The sequence below is a fragment of the Setaria viridis genome, chromosome 5, assembly GCF_005286985.2.
Source record: "Setaria viridis chromosome 5, Setaria_viridis_v4.0, whole genome shotgun sequence".
In the NCBI taxonomy this organism is placed as follows: Eukaryota; Viridiplantae; Streptophyta; class Magnoliopsida; order Poales; family Poaceae; genus Setaria; species Setaria viridis.
Window position 1 is genome coordinate 37,383,188 of NC_048267.2, and position 24,177 is coordinate 37,407,364.

Consider the following 24,177-nt stretch of genomic DNA (forward strand, 5'->3'; position numbering starts at 1 on the left):
TTTAGCATCCCAAAATGAGACTTTTTTTTATTTCCAACAATACATTTCCCTGTTGACATTCTGCGTATGCCGTGCTGTTCAAGAATGTAGGACCTCCTAAAATTTCTATCACATCAAATGTTTAGATACTAATTAGAAGTATTCAACATAGACTAATTATAAAACCAATTACACAGATGGAGACTAATTTGCGAGATGAATCTATTAAGCCTAATTAGTCCATGATTTGATAATATGGTGCTACAGTAAGCATGTGCTAATGATGGATTAATTAGGCTTAATAGATTCATCTCGTGAATTAGCCTCTATCTGTGTAATTATAGTTTTATAATTCGCTCATGTTCAGTTCTCCTAATTAACATCCGAATATTCGATATGACATGAATAAAGTCCGAACTAAATTACCAAACACCCCATGTTATACGACTTGGAAAGAAAATGGGCGCCCAAAGCCCATGAATTATTTGGCCCTAGCCCAGCCTGGTTAGGCGACGTAGGAGGCCTTTTTCTCCTGCATGGCCTCCGCGATCTTGGACCACTTGGTGCGGGCTGTGATCACCAGCAGCGAGAAGGTTTGGCAAGCCAGCCCGCAGATCAGGCCCACCCACAATCCCTGCACAAAAATAGTTAAGACGCTGATTATTACTGGTGGTGTCTCAGACAGAGTGCAGCTCGCTCGCCGCGTCGAGCCGACACGGCCGCCGCAAATCACCGGGCCCGCAGACTGGTTAATTCGCTCACTGTGTCACAGTATTTTACCTTGGCGTAGAACTTGAGCTTGAAGGCGAAGAGGAGGGCCAGCGGCATGGCGACGAAGTAGTAAGCCACCAGGTTGGTGAGCGCCGCGAGATGCTGCCACCCACAGCCCCTCGACACGCCTGCACGCCGGTTCGTCATTTTCCAGGATTCAGGGAACGCTAATCCACCAGTCACCGGTGGAATACGATGTGTCTGGTGGAAAGGGTGGATCCGGCGACGACGCGTGATCGCCGGCCGGTGGAGCTAGCCCTCACCTGACAGGACGCTCTGCATCGTCTCGAACACGATGGAGACGATCATGAGCGGCGTGATGCCGCCGAACGCCGACACGATCACCGCGCTCCGGCTGAAGAGGCTCGCCCACACGTCGTGCCCGAACGCCAGCAGCAGGACGAAGGCGATGCAGAGGAGCACCGCCAGCTTCATCGTCACCAGCACGGCGTTCTTGGCCTTGTCCACGTTCCCGGCCCCGACCTCATTCGACACCCGGGTGCTGCAAGGTGAGATCGAATAGACCGGGTCACGGTGGGCACAAGGCAACAGCAGCTGAAGCTGATAGTAAATCAAGAGCATGGATGTTGCTAGTCAGATGAAATATAATCGGCAGTACCTCACAGCGGCGCTGAACCCGTACGTGGTCATGTAGCCGATGGCCTCGGTGCTAGTGCTGCACGCGCACATTCCATTGATCAGTTTGTTTCATTTCATGACGAGCCATTGCGTACCATAACTCCTAGCAGCTAGTGATGCAGCTTCAGCCTCGAGATGACTTACCACATGGCGATCAGCGACGTGCTCACCGTGGAATTGGGGAGCAAGCCGGCGACGAGGACCAGGAGCTCGAACGCCCAGATCTCCAGGCTGCAACGGGACCACGACGTCGCGCACGTTAAACACGTGCTTTCCGCACACAGCAGCAACACCGGCCGGACCTTAGCCTTGAGCGGAAACACTTACCAGACCATGACGGCGGACGGCACGGCGAGCCTCGCGGTGGGCAGCACGTACATGAATGCCTCGGCGGAGAACCCCGGCCACGTCTCGCGGAACGCCTCCGACCGCAGGATGTACGCGAGCAGCATCAGGCAGGCGACCCAGAAGGTGACCGAGATGGCGGCGGGCGCGCCGGCGAGCCCGAAGCCGAGAACGTTCACCATCAGGTGCGACAGCACGACGTGGAGCGCGAACGGCGCCACGGAGCAGACGACGAGCGGCACGACGACGGACTGCGTCTGCAGGTAGCGCAGCAGGCACTGGAGGAAGGCGAACGCGAAGAGGCCGGGGACCTGGGGCCGGATGAACGCCGCCGCCTCGCGGGCCACCTCGGGGTCCTGCCGGAGGAGGAGGAGCAGAGGCTCCGTGAACATCCAGAGCACGGAGATGAGCGCCGACACCGCCGCCGACAGGAGCAGCGACGACTGCAGGTACAGGCCCAGCATGCGGTGCAGCCGGGCGCCGTACGCCTGCCCGCACAGCGTCTCCAGCGCCCCGCTCAGGCCCGTCTGAAACAGTCATTCCTCGCGTGTTATGCCAACGTACAACGTTTTCAACAATATATTTTTTTTGAAACTGAACGTTTTCAACAATAGCCAATAGTCGTATCTAAACCACGTAACTGCTGATGCACACCTCGACCAATGTTTCCACGATACTAGCCAGTATGATTGCACTTCATAAAATCATTGTCATGGCACTTCATAAAACTGCTTACGTACATCTCGTGGCGACCTAGCTCAATCAAAAGGTGGGCCCGCCCGGGACTGGATGGTACCTAGCGCCCGGTAGCCGGTAGAGCATATTGGCACAGGCAATGAAGACGGATGCCTACCAGCAGGCAGCAGGCAGCAGGCACGAAATTGAATTGGAATGCTGAGCCATTCAATCTGGATAGAAGGAAATGGCTGGTCTGCAGGACTTGCCTCTACAGTTGGGTCACACGTGTGGGACCGGGCCCGCTGACATCAAGGGCAAGCCTAACTACTGCCTATGATTGGTGTACGTGTAGGGTCATGTTTAGTTTCCTCCAAACTCCCAACTTTAATACTATGAAAAAGAAGATTCCCCATCACATCAAACTTGCGGTACATGCATGGAGTACTAAATGTAGACGAAATCAAAAACTAATTGCACAGTTTTGTTGTACTTTGCGAGACGAATCTTTTGAGCCTAATTAGTCAATATTTGGACAATAATTCACAAATACAAACGAAACGTTACAGTTGCGCATTTATGGTAAAATGCCAATTTTGACACTCCCAAATTGGGAACTATAGGTAGATTTTGGGCACCGAACGGCATGTGTGGACTGTGACTACTCACTGTTACCCTTACAGCTAGCTAGCTACAGTACTGCTGCTGAAAAATCCGAAACCGTCAGTATACAACCAAAAAATAATTCAGGTGAGATGGGAAATGATCTAGCATGCAGGAGATGTAGGAGGGTAGCTGGTACGTACGGCCAGGGCGTAGCCGGTGACGGTGGCCCAGGAGTTGCCGAGCGTGGCGCCGGCGAGCTGGACGTCGCCGAGTTGGCCGGAGAACATCACGGACACCAGCGGGATGCCGTAGTACGCCATGCTCGTCAGGATCATCGGCACCGCGAACTGCAGCTGCGCCCACGCCTCCTCGGTGTCCACCACGCGGCCGAGCCACGACGCGCACAGGCCGCCAGCAGCGCCCCCGCGCCACGACGGGCGACGCTCCTGGCCGCCGCCGCCGCCATCGTCGCCGGGCTCGCGGGAGCCGAGCAGCGGGGCGAGAGACATGTCGCCGGCCGGTCGGCCTAGAGGAACCCGGGCTCTCTAGCTGCGCTCTGCCGCCGGCGGATTCGATTCGCCCCTCCTCGGTTCCTGACGGCTCGTGTGTTCTTGGTTGGTGCTACTTCTTTTTTTTTTTGTATATAGTATATGAGAACTCCAGTGATGGCTCGTGCGCCGCGCGATGTATATAGGCGAACAGGCCGGGAGCAAACTATGGCACGGCTGCCCCCGTCTTCCCGCGAGCCGCCTCCATTTAATATAAAATTTGGGAACCGTTGGCCGTCCTACCATTCCCCGTGTGTACTGTCTCGCTCCTAGCCCCCAGCTCGCTTGCGGCGATGACGACCGGCACGCTCGTATTTCAGCTGGCATGTCATGTGGCATCCGACTCCCACCTGCTCATCCGCATGTGGCAAACAGCAAACGTAGCTGACAGGCTGATGACACCAAGTCCCGACCGAGGACCAGAGGCCAGACACACGTGATCCACGCTTCCGAATGATACTCCACAGTCGCGGCCTTGCGGTGCAGGGGACCTTCAGGCCTTCATCTTTTTGTTTTTTTTTTAAAGGACATTCATCTTTCTGTCACTTAGCAGGCGATTAGGGAATCGAGTACCTTCAACAGCAACCGCTGGTTTCATCCTGTCCCTTTTTGTCTCAACAGAGACCGTACCACTGGCTGTATCTATTTTGTCCATTATTATGGGACTTGGTTAAGCCGTGGAATCTCGCATTTGCTATTATCGATCGAAGGCTCCGTTTTGTTTTGCGTGCCTTGGATCTGCTTGGCGCAACCCGGTGGTTCGAGGTGGAGCTCTGCCGTTTTGCTATTATTCGGTTTTTTTTCCCCAATGAATGGTTGAAAACCAAAATGCGTTAGTCACTATAAGGGGAGATGTTGTATGCTTACGTTAAACCCCAAGTAGGCCAACCCTTGCTACTCATACCAAAGTACTTCAATAACTTTGTGTAGGATTATGACTTGTTGAGCATTTTCCATGCTCGTATTTGCTTATTTCGTGGTTTTTCAATTGAGATGTAGATGTTTAGTAGGAAGCAAAGGTGACGTCCACTCCCTAATTTGCCTATTGCATTATTAGCATTTGTACGGGAAGAAATGAAAATGGGTGGCAACAAGTTTGGCGGTGGCTGCGGGTGCGGTGCTGCAAGTGATGCCATAGGGCAACCATGGTTAATCCATGGGAACTTGGGAAGGGTTGGTGGTGGGGCAAAACAACTGTACTGAGTAGTGGACGGCAGGGAGGAGCTGCGGCGTTATGTGGGCGGAGTAGTGCAGTGGTGAGGTCGTCGCTAGCTGCAAAGTGGTGGTGGAGGCCGTTGGCAGCGGGGTCTACTACTGCTACCCACGGTGTAGAAGAATGTATAGATAAATAAAGGTTTAATTGGATCTGTGCCACTATAACTTTCAAGTTTTTGAGCCACACCACTACTGTTTGAGTTATAGGATGCAACTGTTTGAGTTATAGGATGCAAGACATTACAATTTCGAAGTTGTTTGAGATATGCCATTTTCTACATCTTTAACATCGTTGGATTCACATGCATATCAATGTATTTTCGTATGGACTAACTCTCTCACTGCACTCACTGACGCATGGATCCCACAACTTTCATGATAATATTCTTAGAATGCCTTCATGGAAAAATTTCCACTTTTTTAAGCCTTTCTGGATAATTTACACATGTTTTCAACGTTCAATCCGACAAAACTTGTTAAAAAAGTCTTAAAAAAGCAGGTTCAACTAAGTTTTGTAAAGAGATATCTTAGTCGGAACACACAATCATCCAATTTCTTTACGAAAGCTTGTTCAAACAAATAAGATCAAACATGTAGCCTAGAAAACTTAGTCATAGAAGTTTTAATGTAGAAAAAGACAAAGGTAATAGGATCTATTTCTAGTAAGCATGATGGAGACAAGTACTGTGGCAATAAATAAAAATAAATACATGATGGAAGGAAAAATACAAAAAATAGAATAGGAAAAAGGAAAAGGAAAAGGAAACAAAGAAAAAAAAAAGGAAAAGGACGGGGCATTTTCACCTTTGGGTCCTATGGTCTGGACAATGCGTCACGTGCTGGTTTCCTAGCGAGCGGGTGACGACGAGAAACGAGATTTCCCCAACGTTAACCCTTGTTCTTCAAATTTACCGTGCGTTTATCCGATCATTATTTAGTGGCGTTTGCACAAGTTTCAGTCTTCAAGGCTGTTAGCATGCTAGTGGAAACAAAATTGTCGGCCAACGGTGTTCAATAGAAGGCCGAGCTGGACATAACAAAAAGCTCACGCGTCGTTTTACTGTCTACCTCGGGCATGCTATTCTCTGATTCTCTTCCGTGATGCGAAGACGGGGAACGGCATCTCAGCCATAGTCTCTTCTCGAGCAGCAATTACAAACTCCCCGTACTATGCGATCCCGTAGCTGGCCTTCTCCTCCTGGATCGCCTCCGCGATCTTCGACCACTTGGTGCGGACGGTGATCACCACCAGTGAGCAGGCTTGGCATACCAGCCCGCAGATCAGGCCAGCCCACAGACCCTGCAAGAAAGTCGATTTCAGGGATCGAAAGGATTATTCGATTGTTACCGAAATCATCTCCGTTCGAGTATGACTTATGAGAGTTGCAGCTGGCTCGCAGAACTGATCACTGTCAGACCGACTGTTTACCATGGTGTTGAGCTTGAGCTTGAAGGCGAAGAAGATCGCCAGCGGCATGCCGATGAAGTAGAAAGCCACCAGGTTGGTGAGCGCCGCGAGATGCTGCCACCCGCACCCTCTCGCCACACCTGACAGGACGCCCTGCGCGGAGTCGAGCACGATGGAGATGATCACGAGCGGCGCGATGGTGGCGAACTCCGACACGATCACCGCGCTCCCGCTAAAGAGGCTCGCCCAGAGGCCGTGGCCGAACGCCAGCAGCACGACGAAGGAGATGCCGAGGAGCACCGACAGCTTCATCGTCACCGACACGGCGTTCTTGGCCTTGTCCACGTTCCCCGCTCCGATCTCATTCGACACCCGGGTGCTGCAACGCGAAAGCAACGCCAGGCCGCCGCCGTAAGCACAAGGCGACGGTAAACAGTAAACTGTAGCAGACATTAAAAGAGCAGGTGGGATCAGGTAGGTAGACGGCAGTAGCTACGTACCTCGCAGCGGCACCGAACCCGTACGTGATCATGTAGGCGATGGACTCCGTGCTAGTGCTGCACCCAGTTCGTTGGTCAGATTGCTTGAAGGCGAGCCATGGCGTGCATTAGCTAGTTTGACGGAACAGCAACTCTAGCTAGTGATGCAGATTTAGTCTCGAGATTGCAGACGACATACCATATGGCCACCAGCGATGTGCTCACTGTGGAGTTGGGGAGCAATCCGGCGACCAGGACCAGGAGCTCAAACGCCCAATACTCAAAACTGCAATGGGAATTATATGTAGTTTCGCACACGTTAATTATGCGCAGCAGGTCAGCAGTAACAGACGACCCCATCAAGAAATTCAAGAAGCGATCGCGCGTAAACGCTTTACCAGACCATGACGGCGGACGGCGCGGCGAGCTTCGCGGTGGGCAGCACGTATCTGAATGCCTCGGCGGAGAACCCCTTCCACGTCTCGCTGAACTCCTCCGACCGCAGCACGTACGCGAGCAGCATCAGGCAGGCGACCCACAAGGTGACCGAGACGGCGGCGGACGCGCCGGCGAGCCCCAAGCCGAGCACGTTCACGAGCAGGTGCGTCAGCGCGACGTGGAACGCGAACGACGCGGCGGAGAAGGCGACGAGCGGCAGCACGACGGACTGCATCTGCAGGTAGCGCAGCAGGCACTGGAGGAAGGCGAACGCGAAGAGGCCGGGGATCTGGGGCCGGACGAACGCCGCCGCCGCGCGTGACACACGGGGCTCCTGCCGGAGGAGCAGCAGCAGCGGCTCCGTGAACACCCACAGCACGGAGACGAGCGACGACGCCACCGTCGACATGATGAGCGACGACTGCAGGTACAGGCCCAGCTTGCCGTACAGCCCGGCGCCGTAGGCCTGCCCGCACAGCGTCTCCAGCCCGCCGCTCAGGCCGATCTGGAACATCCATCCCGTCCGCACGCATTAGTATAGTGTTACTTCTGTCTGTCGATCTGTCTATGATGTTGTATCTAACAATGCAATTGTATGAGCAATTCAGGTAGATGATCCTACTAGAGCCACATTTTCAAACATACTGTAGAAATTATAATTGTTATCGCAGTTTTATTCACTGATACACATGTGCCCCATGAACGGGCAACGGGCTGCCACACTCTGCCAGCAACCGAGACGACGTGCGTGGCGAGCTCGTGGTCCCGCGCGGCCGGGAAGACGCGAGGAAGAGGAACGACGCCCACGAATCCGACGCCGCGTGCCCTCTGTCCACGAAGCTGACACCATTTTGTTTATTTTCTCTTGAATTCGGTAGTTTTTAGGTGGAGCGAACAGGAAATCACAGTGTGCACGAGTAAACAAGAGTCGCGACAATGCTACATACCTACAGTACATAGTACAGCCCTAGTACTCTTATGTCAGTGTATAATTGTACTACGGTCTGTGTCCTTTTTCAATGTTGGCTATCCGCTGCCGTAAAGGTAGGGTCACATCGGATATTCGGACGCTAATTAGGAGGACTAAATATGAGTTAATTATAAAACTAACTGTAGAACTCCTATACTAATTCGCGAGACGAATCTATTAATCTTAATTCATCCATCATTAGCAAATGGTTACTGTAGCATCACATTGTCAAATCATGAACTAATTAGGCTTAATAGATTTGTCTCGTGAATTAGACTCCATCTGTACAATTAATTTTGTAATCAGACTATATTTAATATTCCTAATTAGTATCAAACATCCGATGTGATAGGTACTAGACTCCATGCACCCTCTAAGTACCATGATTGCCTCCCTCCTAGAAAAGAGCTGGATTTTGTCACTTGAGCTGGAGTACAGTGTATCTCAATTCCATAAAAACGGGGGGACTAACAAAGTGAGGGGGCGTGTTTGCCTTACAGATATATATATACTTACAACGAAGGCTAAGCCAGTGACGGTGACCCAGGAGTTGCCGAGCGTGGCGCCGGCGAGCTGGACGTCGCCGAGGTGGCCGGAGAACATCACGGACACCAGTGGGATGCCGTAGTAGAACATGTTCATGAGGATCATTGGCGCCGAGAACCGCAGCTGCGCACACGCCTCCTCCGCGTCCACCACGCGACCGAGCCACGACGAGCGCCGCCGCTCCTGCTGGTGGCCGTCGGCCGCGCGGGAGCCCAGCAGCGGAGCCGAAGACATGCCGCTGGTGACCGAGGGGATCGGATCGAGCTGTGTGGGCTAGCTGCGGTCTACGGGGGGTGGACAGGAACTGGACTGGTGGTGCCGCTCGCGGCCGCTATTGACAGGCTGCGTGGTACTAGTATTGGTGTGAACAGGCGGGCAGGCGCGGGGTCTGCAGGGAGAGTTCGCCTCGCCGAGCTGGCGCGTTCTAGTCACCGCGTTCCAAGCCGCCCGCGCGTAGGATTGTCTACTCAATTCTCGAGTGTTTTAAAGGCCTCCGAGCTCTCGATTTTTTTATTGAAAACAGGTAGTACTCTGTAGCTCAGATTAAGGGCATGTTTAGTTCCCCAAACTTCTAACTTTGATACTATGCAAAAAGAAGATTTCCCATCACATCAAACTTACGGTACATGCATGGAGTACTAAATGTAGACGAAATCAAAAACTAATTGCACAATTTTGTTGTACTTTGCGAGACGAATCTTTTGAGTCTAATTAGTCAATATTTAGACAATAATTCATAAATACAAACGAAACACTATACAACGTGCTACAGTGCTACGACAGTGATTTTGCATCTTCAAAGTTGGGCAACTAAACAAGACCTGCCTCCTTCTCTTTCCTCTATCTAAATTCTCCTGTTCACCGCGACTGACCGACGAACGCGACTGCGACGCTCATACCCCCGCCGCCGCTCCCACGCGAACACGTCGCCAATGCTTGTTCCCGTCGCCGGTGCTCACCTCCACCACCTCCAGCATCCGGATGTCCACCGCCACTGCGCCGCCCGTGCGCAGCCTCGACGATCCGCCATCTCGCCCGCCACCGCCACCGATTAGCCTACCATCCCGGGCCGTCCCTCTAAATCCGCTTGATACAGGTACGTCCCTCTCCCCGGCAAAACCCTTCCACACCGAACTTTCTAACCTCGTCGAACTTCCATCGGAGTTGAGGAATAAGACTTCGGGTGCTTTGATCAAACGGCGTAGAGTTCGATTGGGGGCTGAATCTGATGATGTAAAAACCAGGTGCCGAGAAGCGAGAGCTCCAAAACACTCGAGAGTGTTGTATAGATTTATCCAAAATTAGTGTATCTCCGTTCTCCGGCAAGGATGATGACGAGGCAGAGCTGTGATCGTGGCGTAATGATTTTCCCAGAAAATCAAGTACACGTGACAACAAACACTATGGCACCTGCAGTGGACCCAACGCGTGGCACTCGTGCCTGACTGTGGGGAGCCGTACAGGGCACTCGCAACAGTCAAAGAGCAGAGTTACAGAGGACAAGACGACCAGACAGTGACAGACTGACATCGTGACACCATGTCACTGCAAGCGCAAGCTCGACTGGGATACCGGGTTCTGACCTACCTCACGTGCATGCACCAGCTTTGGCCGCGGCAAGCTCGACACGGATCGTGGGCGTGGCAAACGTATACGCTGGTCAGTTAATAGTGGCATGGACCGGCGCCGGGGCCAGCACGCCCACACGTGGTGCACGCGCCGGCTGATGGGTACTCCATCGTCGTGTTACATGGACAAATCACACATCTACCGCATTTTATATTAAAAAGAAGATAAAACTCAAACGGAACGAAACATCGAATAGAAAAAAACAACAACACAAACACCGGCAAGTTGCATTGAATCATCAACACATGTCGCACCACGCCATCGCACTTAACTCAAGTCAACAACGTATCGGCCGGTTGGATTGAGACATCAACACGTAACGAGCTCAACTCATCTCCAACACACTCTGCCCGGTCGGATTGGGACATCAACACGAGCCGCAAACTGCCCTCACTTCGTGGCAGCCCCTCAACGCTCGCCACCATGGTAACAGCCCTACCACCACCATGGGTCCACCACCACCCCAAACGAGCAACACCGACCTCCGGACGAAGCTAAAAACCCGCAAGTCACCACTTGCGCCGTCGTAACCGATGATGTTTCGCACCGAGCCAACCGCTGCCATGCAGGGTTAGTCACCACGAACCGCTGCAAGTCGTGTAGCCATCGCTCCATCGTAGCCGCTTGCGCCGTCTCACGACGTTGTTCTGCACCGGGCTAACCTTGCCAAGCAAGATTAGCCGCCGCATCCCGGCAAGCCGTGAAGCCAAGTCACAAGTAACCACCATTGACTGCCGCCAAGCCGCCTACACCATCTCCAACCAACCAATGGACACTCCAAAAAAGCAGACATCAGCCGCCGTCGAGGGATCCTCCGACGCGATGTCTCCAACAAGAGAAACGGTGTCCTTAGACGCCCTCATCGTTGTTCCGACTGGAGCACGACTTTCGCCATGAGGACATCCCACCGATGGGAGAGTATGCATCATGCCGACGCCTCCGAGGAGCGTGGCGCCCAAAGGCGACACCATCGCAAGGCTTTCGCCCACTACCACACTAACCTGAACCAACAACGAAGTAGCCCGGAGCAGAGAGAGCGGGGCCATCGTAGTTAACCACACCACCACGGCGTCGCTGACGTGCACCCGCGCAGCCACAAGCAGTTACGCCACCACGGCGTCGCTGGAAGCAGCAGTGTAGGCTGCCGGTGGCCACGCCACCACGATGCAACCGAGAACTTCGAAGGCACATCTCGACGCCTTCGCTCCACTGCAGCATAGTAGCTGCCCACCGCTTGAATCAAGCGCAAGGCCACCACCTCCTCACTCCGCATCTGGTCACCGTCACGAGCAGCCCCTCACCCTGCACGGGCCGCCGGCACGCGCGGCCCTAACACCTCCTGGGCCGCAGCCGCGCGGCCATGCTACCTCGCCGAGCCGCCACCACGGCCGCCCTCACACGACGCCTACTGCCATTGCTGCGCGGCCACCAAGCACTGCGCGGGCCGCCACCTCATTACCTCGCCTCTCCGCCCCGCGCCAGCCGTCACGACACACGACCTTATCTCCCGCGCAGATCGAGGCCCACGCCACCCCATGGAAGGCCGGGCCTTGCCACAGTGCAAGTGCGGTGCACCGTCGCTGCCGCCGGACCCTGTCGCGTCGCCCGCGGGCTGTCACCTCGCCTTGCGCTAGGCGTGCCACAGCAGCCCCTTAGCCCAGCTTCAGCGTCCGACCGCCAGCTCGCCATGCCCCGTGGCCGCTAGGTTGCCTCCACGCTCTGCGCTGCTGTGCCGCCACCGTGCCCCTGGCCAGCCCTGTCGCGCCGGCGCAAGCTCGCCGCCTCTCGTGCACCGTGGCCACCTCCCGATCTCCCACTCAGATCCGAGCGGATGCGGCCAAGACAGGGCAAAATCGCCTCGCCGCCACCTTCCGAGGGGACGCGCGGGCTTACGGTGGTGCCCTTCGGTGGCGGCGAGGTGGGGTGGAGGGAGGAAGGGAGCGACGGCGGCTAGGATTTCGGTCGCCGCCCGTGTCGTCCGAGTAGGAGGGGACGCGGGGCCCGTTGATGGGAGTGGTGGCTTACATCTACCACATTTTGCGGCCTCATAAAGTTGCACGGGACAAGGTCGTCCACTAGTTTCCCGTCACACAGGTTGGTCCAGCGAAAACCAGCGCTTGGTGATGGCGGTGACCGCTCACGACGTCGCGTCACCGCCAGAGCTCCCGGTTCGGAGACAAGTGACCTGTTCGCTTCAGCTTATCAGCCGGCTTATTAGCCATCGAACAGTATTTTTCTCTCACAACAAATTAGCCGTTTCAGCTTTTCAGCCGGCTTATAAGTCCAGCTCAACACTCCCAAGGTGATATGCGACAAAAGGCAACACTGCTGCGTAAAGGGGGTTTTAAAAGACGTGCAAGCGTCATGTTGGATCACGTGTGCCGCGTCGTGTTGTACTCGTACTCTGTTGGAGTATGCACAGCAAGATTGAACCGGTCAGTACATATTCATACGTACCGTTTCAGGACAATAATGTGTGCGATGTGTGCACCGCGTCCGTGGGCTCTGGGTTCCATGCTTGGCATCCGATGAAGCATCAAATGCAACGAGGTTGTTTTTTAGCACGTTGATGATGAAGTTGAATGATGGATGTGATAGTGTAAGAACTTATTACCGTATCTTTTTTTTTTGGAGAACCTCGAAGTCTCAATACAAGCTAGTGCCCCCAGTTATTTTGAAATTCTAAGGCTGTTGTCTATTTGACTTGCCATATCACACATAGACGGCTAAAAAGAAAGCTCGTACAATAAGCTACCTATTTAGATATCTGCAAGCTCTTTAATTCATTCGTACACACGCTAATCAAGTGTACATTTAACCTTTGTAGCTATTTTGGTGCTAGATTGAGAGAATGCATTGTATATTAAATTAAGTACTCCAAATACATTATATGATTTAGTAAAGTTACAATACCATTCGAAATACATAAGTTATTTTCTATCTTCTTGATGTTAAAAGGACTTCTCTTTGATTTCTATTTGTACTAAGGGACAAATCGTAAAAATAGCAAGGATAGTTATCTGAACTGCCTTTCCCTTTCTCCCGTTGACTCTCCTCTCTCTCTGAGTCTCTTGAATCCTCGATCCGTCATGGCGCGGCAGCAAGCATCCAACGGCAGGTGCGGCTCAGCACGGGCGGCAGCAAGCATCCAGTGGCAGGTGCAGCTCGGCACGGGCTGCGCTACGTCCGGCGGCCGACGCGACGTGGCATGGACGCCGAGACAGCCGGCGGCTGTCGCAGGTCGAGGTCGGTGCGGGCGGCCGGCTGGCAGCGTAGGCCGGCGTGACGCACACGCAGCTCAGGTATGTCCGCCATTGCTGATTTTTCCCCAGCAAAAGGAGTATCTGTGCAGATCGGGCAGCGCCATCATCAGGCAGTCACGGGCGTAGCTGCGCGCATCGGATCAGCGGGCGCCGTCGTCGGGAGAAGTCGACCGATACAACGCGTCGACGCCTTCTCGGAGCACGGGCACGAGACGACGGCTCTCGCATCTCTCTTCATTGAATACTGTACATGTCGGATGCTTTTGCTTGCGTCGCGCTACAAAGACGAGTGTCGTCTCTCTGTTGTACAGGCGTCCTATATTCTTGTGATTTTTCTAGAATTGACCTCATTAATTATTGTTGTGGCCTAGGTAAAGCAAGATATTGACCAATGACATCTGTCAAATACTCCCTCCGGATCCTTTTCTTAGGCGTCTCACGGTTTTTCAAAAATATCGATATGTAGGGCGGATGCAGGTTCCCAAGCGTACATTAAATTCATTGAAAAGAGTAAATGCTAATGCCAGCGCTGACCAATCATAGGTGAGGGATCCATGCGGGCTTGGGAGTTGGCCAATCACGCGAGGCAGTCATGCGCGTAGCACGACGCCAGGAGAGCGCAGGAGGCCAGCAGGAGCCGAGGTGAACGCGTCGTCAGCGATTCCAGCACGGTACCCAGCACATATTTAGGGGCCGTTTAGATAACTCCCGCTAAAGTTTAGCATCCGTCATATCGGATGTTTGAATGCTAATTAGGAGTATTAAATATAGATTAATTATAAAACTAATTGCATAGATGGAGTCTAATTCGCGAGATGAATCTATTAAGCCTAATTAGTCCATGATTTGATAATGTGATGCTACCGTAATAATTTGCTAATGATGGACTAATTAGGCTTAATAGATTCGTCTCGTGAATTAGCATAAGGGTTCTGCAAGTAGTTTTATAATTAGCTCATGTTTAGTCCCCCTAATTAGCATCCGAACATCCGATGTGACACTGCTAAAGTTTAATACCTAGCATCCAGCACCCCCTTAATCATCTCGATGGTGTTCTTGGTAACTGGGTGGCTCGTCGCCGTCGTGCCGAGAAACGAAAACGGAGGGAGTACTCAAATGTGAGATGATCTTGAGCAGGGAGACATGGATGTCCTCTCCCATGTCACTTATCTTAAAATATCCGTTTTTATTCACTTTTGTACCTAATGTTCACACTTTTACATTGTAATGTAAGGAGGTAGACCAGTGAACTAGATTACTACAATGATACTAAAAGGGAGGTGGAACACTACCGGAAAAAATTTAGTGCAGCTAGGGTCAATTCGCGCCCGGATCCGCACCACCATGGATCGTGGCTAAAAGCTCCGTGGCCACTACCATGGTGACCAGTACAGCCCAGACTCTGACCCTGTTGTACGTGTGCCTTAGACTAGGGACGAGCATAATAAAATGATTTAAGTATGCTGAAGAGTTGCCGTGTTAGATTTGTGCTAAATTGGAGGAGAGATAAGAGATGTGAGATTGGAGATTAAGAATATGCCTAAGGCTAAGAGTATAATAATATGGTATGGCTAGATAGGGCAGCGCTCCTGCTAATTATTCAAAAAAAAAAGATGATATAGCTAGATGATCGATGTACGGGCTCCAAGAAGCTTGTGGGAGAACGAGATGATAAAAAGGTTGGATTAGTATATATCTACAACTAAACAATTGTATGAGTGATCTATTAATTTGTTATTGATGATGTAGCAATAATATAAGGCCCATTTCGATTATATTATCTCGGGATTTCTAAACATCTCTCGATTGATTTTGTTTGTTGCTTTCACTCGACTACTTACTGTCGGCTTTGATTTTTTTTTAGATTCGTGAAGTTTAAGGGTTATATACTCCGTATGTTGTTGGAGTGCCTTTTGGGCTTGTTTTTGGTATCGGCCCACTAATGAAATCCTTTAAACAGTGAAATGACCCTGCTGCTGTGTCTGTCCGTCTCTCGTCTGGGCTTCTGGCCACACCCGGCCCGGCCCCTCTCACCACTTTGGCCACTCTATCTAATGTCTCTATCTCACCGCAAGCCCAACTGAACAGGCAGAACTGCAGCCCAAGCCCACCTACTCTGTTCTCCATTTGCATAGGCTGCTCCTCGTCGGAAAACCTATCTGGCTCGGAAGCCGGAAAATACTTGGCGGTGTCCGAGATTCGTGCAACAAATATGGTTCATTGGATGCTGCGTCGTGCCTCCACCCTAGGTCAGCTCCGGCGTGCCGCCACCTCCGTCGGGTCGCCCCTGCCCGGCCGCGCCGCTCCTCCCGTGCGGCCGTCGCCGCTACAAAGTGCTATTGCTTTGCACTTTTCAAGTGAAGGAAAAGTGTAAAATTTCATGGGAAGGAATTTGTATTCTTGGAGAATTAGTTTTAATTAGGAGTAGAATTTCTAGTTTTCATGTGCACTTCTTGAAAGATTCCCATTAGGGACTACACCTAGTTTGTCTTTTTACAGTTTCAGGAATATGTCTCCACGCCTTGTTGCGACATGGTCGTGTGTTTCATTTATCATGATATTTAGATTTATAAATTCTTTTCCTACATACATTTGTAGAACTAAATCTCGTTGAGGTAACAGCCTTGATTGCGGCTTCTATTGTGCTCTTTATATGGATTGTTGGGATGAGTTAAAGTTGAAAGAATTTGATCAGGTTAGCAAGTTTGTTAACATTTTAAATGCTACATTATTCCATGCATATATGAATTTCTTTATATTTTGTTTGAATTATGGTTTTAGACCTCGTGTGATCGAGTTTCGCAAGATTGTGGCATACAAATCTACCAGTAGTCGCTGAACAAGGCATGCCCTCAATCTGCTGATGTAAGTCCCGTCAAGATATACAAGAGGTAGAAGAAGTAGGCATGTTAGCAAGAAGTGGTAGAATGCTAGTCTCATGTATATAAATACGGTGGAAGATCTGTTTTTTTCCCTAACAGTGCAATGTACAAACCATACCATCACTACCGGAAACCTCAAATTTGCCGAGTGTTTTTATGTTTACCGAGTGTACTAGAGTTGACACTCGGCAAAGTTTTAAATATTGCCGAGTGCTTTTCAGCTTAACACTCGGCGATATTTTAAATATTGCCGAGTGCTTTCTTCGTAACACTCGGCAAAGCTAAGATTTTTGCCGAGTGTTTTTTCATCGTGATACTCGGCAAAGACTCCGTCACCGTCTTCTCACCATCCTCGTCACTTTTTTTTGCCGAGTGTCAACCTAGCACTCGGTAAAACTTTTGCCGAGTGCCTGACAAAAAATACTTGGCAAAAAAAAGTTTGCCATTAAAATCGATGCCGAGTGTTGGTTGCCAAGTGTTACACTCGGCAAAACTTTTGTCGAGTGTTTTTGGGACTTTGCTGAGTGCCAAGGGCACTCGGCAAACCTCCTGTTTCCCGTAGTGCATGTGTTATACTTGTCTCATGCAACTAAGTGTGGCTTCTGGAATGCTTACGAACATTTTTTGTGCTATTATTTTTAGTTTGAACATTTCCACTGGTTCAAGATTTCTACTATCTTAACGCAGCATTTTATCAGTGCAGTTTCAACAATTGAAATGGTCTGGTTCAACATTTTGTTAGTTTAATGTAACAATTCCTAAGTGTAGTCATAACAGTTTCAATGGTCCGGTACATCATTTTTAATATTTGGATGCAACATTTCTTATTTTAATTCCAATATTTCTACTATTTCAAATCAACATTTTGTATCAGTTTCAACATTTTCCAATGACTAGTTTCGACATCTCTACTAATGATACTCAACATGTTATATATTCAACTTCAACATTTCATATTCTACTGTCACTAAGTTCAATATTTTCATAAATAACACTGTTCATATTCCAACATTTGAGATTATTATATTTAAAACTTTACATTTATGTTTTCAACATTTCCAATAAGTTGGTTCAACATTTCAGCTATTTCAACGTAACATTTAAAATCCACTTTCAACATTTTCAATACTTTGTTTCAACATCTCTTTTAATTAAACTCAACATTGTCTAATTTTCTTTTCAACATTTAAAATGAATATGTGCAACATTTCTATTAAACTACAGATGCTTGTGTTCCGAGAAATTTTATCTTGTCGGATTACTTCCCATACTTGTGTTCTGAGAAAATTTATCTAGTGGAATTACTTCCGTGCTAGTGTTCTGTCTTACATAAACCATTCTTCAGAATCAAAAAAATTCAAATTTTTTAGTGTAACTTCAGCATGTGTCTTAAAACCTTCTCTGTCTACGAGTCTCAAAATGTGCCATGTATATATTCATATCGATTAAATTGGTTGCAATTTTCATTGGTTACTTGCAACTTCAAACTTAAGTTTCTAACTTGGTGGGCCCACCCGTCACTGTTCCCCTTAAAACCATATGCCCCGCAAAAAATTCCAGACTTGCATGCCTTTCGATGTGTCACAGAAAAAGTCTAGCTAGTCGGCGGTAGACCAAAATAATAGCACCGAATGAACCGAATGCCTCTATATGCCTGCGTCGTGCTGTGAAAAAAGTCTTGCTGGTGGACTGTTTATTGGGCTCAACATGGACTTTAAAGTTAAGTGCCGGAAGCCACTTCTCCTCATCGCAATCGTCGCGGCTCACCATCACACCAATCGCCATCGCCCCGACTCGTGGATTTCAACGGCCCCGAGCTAGAGTCGCAGGCAGGACGAGGCACCTCATCCCCTTCCCATCGCCACGACCTCCAGTGCTCCACATCTTCGACAACTTGATGGGCATGGCGCCGCCTGCGCCGTCTACTCACCGTGGCAGCAGCCGGCAGGAGGGCCCTTTTCCGAAATAACCAATGTGACAATCAACATCAACAATTAGTAAGCCTTTGATTATATTTCTCATTTCCCGCTGGTTATTGCAATCGATATACTCCGCAAACATTGTTGTTCTTCAACTGAAATTTCCATTGGTTATTAATTGTTCAATCCATTGTTTTTTTTGCCCTTTGCATGCCTTCATTTTGTATAATTCGTTTCGTTGGACCCTTATTTCACGTGCCTTTTCTCTTTCTAATTTCAGGAGTTCATGTTTTTTTTCTTAAACCCATCGTTTTGCTAAAGGAATGTTGCCTATGAAGCAATTATTACTCAGCCGGTGTGTCAGTACTGTATTTATCTGTACCACTATTTAAGAATGAATGACACACATAAAATGTGCGCACGAGAAAAGTATGTTTGAGGTTAGAGGCCCACGACGTTAGGAACTGTAGCGCCACTGTAGAGGGAGACGGCCTGAATGCCTGATACCCACGCGCTGTGCATAGCCACCTCGCGGACCAAGGTGTCGATGAGCAAACTGGCACTGCTTCTTTTCTTTTTCCTTTGTTTTTTTGCGAAACTGGCACTGCTACTGAAGGCTACCCGGCAACCGGCATGGTGCAGATGCAGATGTCTGATGGAATCCTTTAGCCCTATCAAACTACAGACCTCGCTCGGACATGATTATCAAACGAGGGGGGCCAAGCGAGCGAAATCTGCCAGCTATATGCCGAACAAGGACAGAGACACGCCACCACACATGATATAGCAACCTGCGGTTACGCCAGGGTGGTCTTGCACCGTACCCACGTGTAGCATCCGAGAGGACCGGTGGTTCAAGGCAATCGACTCTCCTGACCAGGAACCGAGAGCAGACAAAGTTCAGGCAATCATCTATGGCGTGGAATCTGTGGAAGGGGAGCGTTGCCGTCGGACTTTTGACAACAAGGCAATGACACGCACGACGCACCAGATCAGCAAAGAGTTTCTACACGCATATTGGCAGTTGCCGGACGGGCACGACCGGTAACCACAGTAGCAGAGTTTTCCTTTGCAAATTCCTGCTTATCTTTTCCTTTTCATCTGTGCTAGCCTAGATGCAAGCACCTGCCCATCCTTTTTCTTCCTACTATAATGAAAACGGCAGAGCACCTGCCGGAGCGTGCTCAAAAATGATGTGATGGAACATATGAACCACTAGCTGGCTCAAAAACTCGTCTGGGAGAGCCGCAGGGAGCACGGGCGTACTGTCGTGAATCCAGAACGGGGCTGCACCCGGCGCACTTGGCACTGGCAGTTTGCATCAGTGGCGGATGCAAGCATGCAATCCATGCCTAGTAGAAGCTTATTCTTCCTCCCTCCTCTTTTTTCTTCGTTTCCTTCTCTTTTTCTTCCTCAAAAGACTCAAGGAGGGCTCCACTGTCCGAGAGGCGGTAGGGGAACTTGAGCCCCACCCGCTCCATTGCTAGATCCACCCTTGGTTCAAATTATTACAAATATGTAATATTTTTTTAAGAGTACTGTTTATTTTTGTTGTTAAACTATCATGAGAGTTTGGTTATGATCCTCGAACTCTATAAACTAGGCAAAATTCTTCTTCAACTATTAATATGCATTTTCTCCCTCAATCTGGTTTCACATGCGGTTGTCAGTTGTCACCACATCATTATTGGCAGCCACGTCACAAGAGTAAGGAAGGAAGGAAGAAGACTGATGCCCAAATAATCTTAGACCCAATTTTTTTAATTTTGTTGAGTAAGCTGAGTTGTCAGCAAAAAGAAGTGACGTGGCTACCAACAACATGGCAAAGCCATCCATCAAACTAATCATGTTGAAATGTGCATAGTATATAGATAGTTTGAGAGTGACACTCCTCTAGTTTGTAAGTTCGAGGGCAAAAATCAGGACTAAAAATGGACATATTTTCGATACTTAAAGAATGTTTATGTATTTTCACAGAAGTCTTACACATACATTACATGCACTCTTATTATCTATCTAAAAAATATAAATAGGCAAAAGCTATATCTCACCAAGTAAAATATGGCCTTTGCTCACTCAATTTTTCTGGCCGTCCGATCTGCTTCGTGCGGTCAGATGAGATGTGCTATGTTTTGTATCTGCTCCCTCCGTTTGTTGTTCTTTTATCTCTATCTTATCACTTACTTGTGGGGTCTATTTGCCAGGCTACACTAGTTTGCAATTTTTTGGAAGCCACCAATATTTCTTGTCGGCATTTCCGACGCCACTCCATTTCTTTGCCCGCCCCCAAGTCCAATGCCCCCATCCCTGCCCTGCCGTCGCCGGCGGTGAAGCCCCCCACACGTCGTCCTGGAAGGCGAGCTGGCACAATCACCTTTGCGCACTCCCATCGCGAAGGACGTTATGCGCCGCCACAATAGGATGCGAGCAGGACGCCATCATAGATCCAATCGGGCATGTGCCGAGCTAGAAAGGCACACGCTTGGAATTTGAATTAAATCAATTAATAAAATGATTTATTTAATTATATAGGTGCTTTAAGATTGGTGTAGTTTTTGAAAAGGAGGTACTGGAGCGCAGTTCTACTGGCACATCATGATCCTGTGTTTTCTCTTGCTGTAGTATTGTTTGGTTGGGCTGGTGGGGTTTGTGGTGTCTTTTCTAGCGTTTTGATGGTTTCTTGTTGTCTTGCTGTTGTTTTGCTAGGATTTTTTTCGGTTAATTAGATATATATCATTACAATTGCCACGCTTCGAAGATATGCCATTACTATTCGCAATACCGTAAGCGTGCCATTACAATTTCACGGGTCTCCGAGATATACCAAGACTTACCCTTCGACGTGTTTATTAAAACGTATGGACGAAAATACCCCTAGCTCCTTCTTCCTCCCACGTCTCTTCTCCATGGTTGCGTGGCCGGAGATGCGGAGGAGAATCGTCATCCCGCCAGTCTCTGTAGCAGCAGCCAGCTTCCTCCGTCAGCACGCGGGGCCGTGAGCATCGGCGTCGAGTAGCTGCGCGCCGGCGTGCCAGAGCTCTGGGCATCAGTGCCCCCTTCCTCCCGGTGTAGCGCAGCTCTATGATGAGGTGGCGCCCTGGCCAGCAGAACGTGTGGAAGCACGTTCTGCCTAGCGACACGCAGGGAAGCAGGAAGGAGGTAGGGCTGGTGAATGGCGTTGTTGGAAGGAGCTAGCTGTTGCTGTGCTTGTCGATTGGGGAGGTTCTGAATGGTTAGAGAGAGAAAGGTTCGGTCAGAAAGAGAAAGGGAAAGAAAGGAGAGGGAGGATGCGAGGAAGAAGAAGAGGGTATTTTTGTCTATAATGTTTTTATAAACACGTTGAAGGGATAAGTAGTGTGACATATGCGGTCCTCCATTTATCTTCCTGTCTTTTACTCTGGAGAGATGGCGGTCTGGACACAATTCACTGACGACTGGCGTATCATATGTGTCCCCACCCTCTCTTTGGGGCAAAGAAGTTCAGAACTCGTAGTAAATTCTATAGAAGCACGGATAGGTACAGAGGTATCAACTGTGAAAGAGAATATGCATTTGGCAGTTCTTCATCATAGAATATACAGTAGATTATCGCGGATCAAGTGGAGTTTGCGGCTGAGTACAGGAGCGGGCCGGCTGGGGGATGGGATCATGGGAGCACCAGCCAGAACGTGGAAAACATGTACTCTACTCCTATGTTCTTGGCTTTTGGAACGTGCCAATTGTGCAACAAGATTAAGAATTGGGGTGTCGGGATTCTGCTCATCGAGAGTTACAGTGCGGATGCTGGACGCCTGTGTTGGCTTGCTGCTGCGCCCCCGGGGCCCGGGCTGGCCGCGGTCGCAGCGTCGCGCCTGATTTCTCCTGCGGCTGCCCTTTGTGGGATTGAAGAAGGCCGGACGCCGGTAGTCCGGTAGAGGTCAGGACTCAGGAGTCAGTAGGGGACGGCGGCGTCAAGATCCCTCAGAAATTCAGACAAATTCCATTATACTACATCGTGCATGCTAACCTCGAAAGTAGGGACCTCATCTTGGAAAAGCGTAGAGAGGTAAGCATACGTGTGTGAGCCCATGACGCAATGAGTTGTCATTCCATTATACTACTCACTCATGACACTTGTAAGATTATAATCAAATATTTGACGATACATCAAACAGCACTTGGGAACTTGGGCGCCTTCTTCGCCAACGAGTTCCCGATCGAGGTCCTGTTCCTTCCGTCCTCCCTCCGTGCGTCTCCCGTCTTCGTCCGCCCCCCTCCGCCGCGCGCGCCCACTTTCGCGCATCGCGCGCATCACCCGCGAGAGCTGACCCGGCCACCCCCCACGCAGTATGTAAAGCGAACTCCTAGATGCGAACTGGGGTAGGAAGTAGGAACTACCCTCACGAACTCGAGATGCTCCTTGCTGCGACGTGGGTCGCGTCGTCTGCTCTGACTCTGCGGCCCAACAGATTGGAGGCGTAGCCAGACAGTCATGTCCGACCCTTGGCTGTGTGCATGCGAGAGTTAATAATTGGGAGCCTGCTGCAGGAAACAGAAGGAAGACGACGCGAACCACCCGCCTCCCTTTCTGGATTGACGCACACTCGTATTTCCCTTTCTGGATTGACGGCTTCATCTTGTCCGTGTGTTCTTGTGATGCAACGGTAGTACCACCTCTAAGGTTTTTGCGCCTGGTGTTTAGTGCCTGCGTGTGTGAATTGAACGCGTGATGCCCGAATTAGTGATAAGGCGACCGGTAATGCTCCGTGGCAGTTGTTGTAGTTGGACAAGATGAAGATAAAATAGCAAGTCGGAGACCCGTGGCATCGCTGCTCACGGTTTGCAGCACAGTATGGACTGGACGTACGAGTGGTGCGGCGGAGCTGGAGTCAAGCATGGCCATGGATTGTATTGACCTTGGGCGGCAGGTGTGATCAAGCAGCGATGGAGGTCTGCGTGACGCATGAGACAGACTAAGGGTCGTTGTTCTGGATGGAAATGGAACTTGGTGTGGAAAGGAGCATTTGCAGCTATTTGCATCCCTGCATATTGGCTGGGTGCTTGCAACTTACTTTTGATAATCAAGGGAGTGATGATTCAATAGTACTCCTCCTGCAACTTGTTTGTTTATGTCATTACGTGGCTGGTCCATTTGATGGGTTGTGCAGAAAGCTGAACAAGCTGACGCTGCTCGGCGGGCTGATGCCCATTTTTCGCCCAAGCTGGTAGAGTCTCAACCATCGCTTAAAGTCTGAGCTACAAGTTCTGATACTTGAGCTCTTCCTGTCATTGCTCCCCAACCTGATGCGTGATTCTTCTGGGATGGTATGGATGGCGTACCTCCTCGTGCAGGCGATCGACGTCGCAGGGCCTCTTCCTGCCGTCGCCGGTTGCTACATAGGTAGGCAACATCAGCGATGCCATGCCCTGGCCAAAAACCCTGAAGAAACGCACGTTTTTGCAGCAACTGAAAGACCAGCAGGACAGGACAGTGCAGAGTGAACGCGCGTCTGCTCTCGACGAGGAACCAACGGGGAGGTCGTCAGCACCGATCGAGCAACGACCTTGTTGGAATCGCCTGCCGCCGCCGTCCGCCGATGCCCCAGAAGCTGGCGACGAGACTGCCGGCGCCCCTCCAGCAGCGCCGTCGCGGCGTCGAGGCAGAAAAACGACCTAGTCAGACCGATATCCTTCCGAATCCCGGACGCACGAGCCCGATCCGACGGCCAATAGGAGCCCAGGGGGTGGACTGTAAATGAAACACCGTCCACCCCCGACCCCCCTGGCAGCCGCCTCTGCTCCGTGCCTTGCCAGTCACCGTGCCCGAGCGCCGCCACGTCGCCTCCGCCACTCGATCGAGGCGCTCACCCGTCTCCTCGGCGCAGA

General features: G+C 50.5%; 2 protein-coding genes across 2 annotated transcripts; both read right to left on the reverse strand.

The window, feature by feature from the left end:
* LOC117859289 (protein DETOXIFICATION 19) lies at positions 1–3,808 on the reverse strand. The gene is made up of 7 exons (XM_034742499.2): positions 3,216–3,808; positions 1,717–2,261; positions 1,534–1,620; positions 1,370–1,426; positions 1,014–1,252; positions 760–878; positions 1–613 (listed from the first exon to the last, which is right to left on the reverse strand). Exons 1-7 carry the CDS (start codon positions 3,522–3,524, stop codon positions 485–487), a joined length of 1,485 nt encoding a protein of 494 aa, XP_034598390.1. The 5' UTR covers positions 3,525–3,808; the 3' UTR covers positions 1–484.
* Positions 3,809–5,406: 1,598 nt separating this feature from the next.
* Positions 5,407–9,175, reverse strand: LOC117854972 (protein DETOXIFICATION 19). Its single transcript, XM_034737241.2, has 6 exons — positions 8,590–9,175; positions 7,064–7,608; positions 6,865–6,951; positions 6,687–6,743; positions 6,208–6,565; positions 5,407–6,078 (listed from the first exon to the last, which is right to left on the reverse strand). The coding sequence occupies exons 1-6, from the start codon at positions 8,851–8,853 to the stop codon at positions 5,947–5,949; spliced, it is 1,443 nt and encodes a 480-aa protein (XP_034593132.1). The 5' UTR covers positions 8,854–9,175; the 3' UTR covers positions 5,407–5,946.
* Between the last annotated feature and the right edge of the window lie 15,002 nt (positions 9,176–24,177).

Excerpts from the sequence above, each read along its gene's own strand:
- LOC117859289 (XM_034742499.2), bottom strand. The coding sequence starts at position 3,524 with ATGTCTCTCGCCCCGCTGCTCGGCTCCCGCGAGCCCGGCGACGATGGC. Across the intron at positions 879-1,013 it reads GATGCAGAGCGTCCTGTCAG|GCGTGTCGAGGGGCTGTGGG; the intron begins GTGAGGGCTAGC and ends ACCGGCGTGCAG. Across the intron at positions 614-759 it reads AGCTCAAGTTCTACGCCAAG|GGATTGTGGGTGGGCCTGAT; the intron begins GTAAAATACTGT and ends ATTTTTGTGCAG.
- LOC117854972 (XM_034737241.2), bottom strand. The coding sequence starts at position 8,853 with ATGTCTTCGGCTCCGCTGCTGGGCTCCCGCGCGGCCGACGGCCACCAG. Across the intron at positions 6,952-7,063 it reads CCGTCCGCCGTCATGGTCTG|TTTTGAGTATTGGGCGTTTG; the intron begins GTAAAGCGTTTA and ends TTCCCATTGCAG. Across the intron at positions 6,079-6,207 it reads AGCTCAAGCTCAACACCATG|GGTCTGTGGGCTGGCCTGAT; the intron begins GTAAACAGTCGG and ends ACTTTCTTGCAG.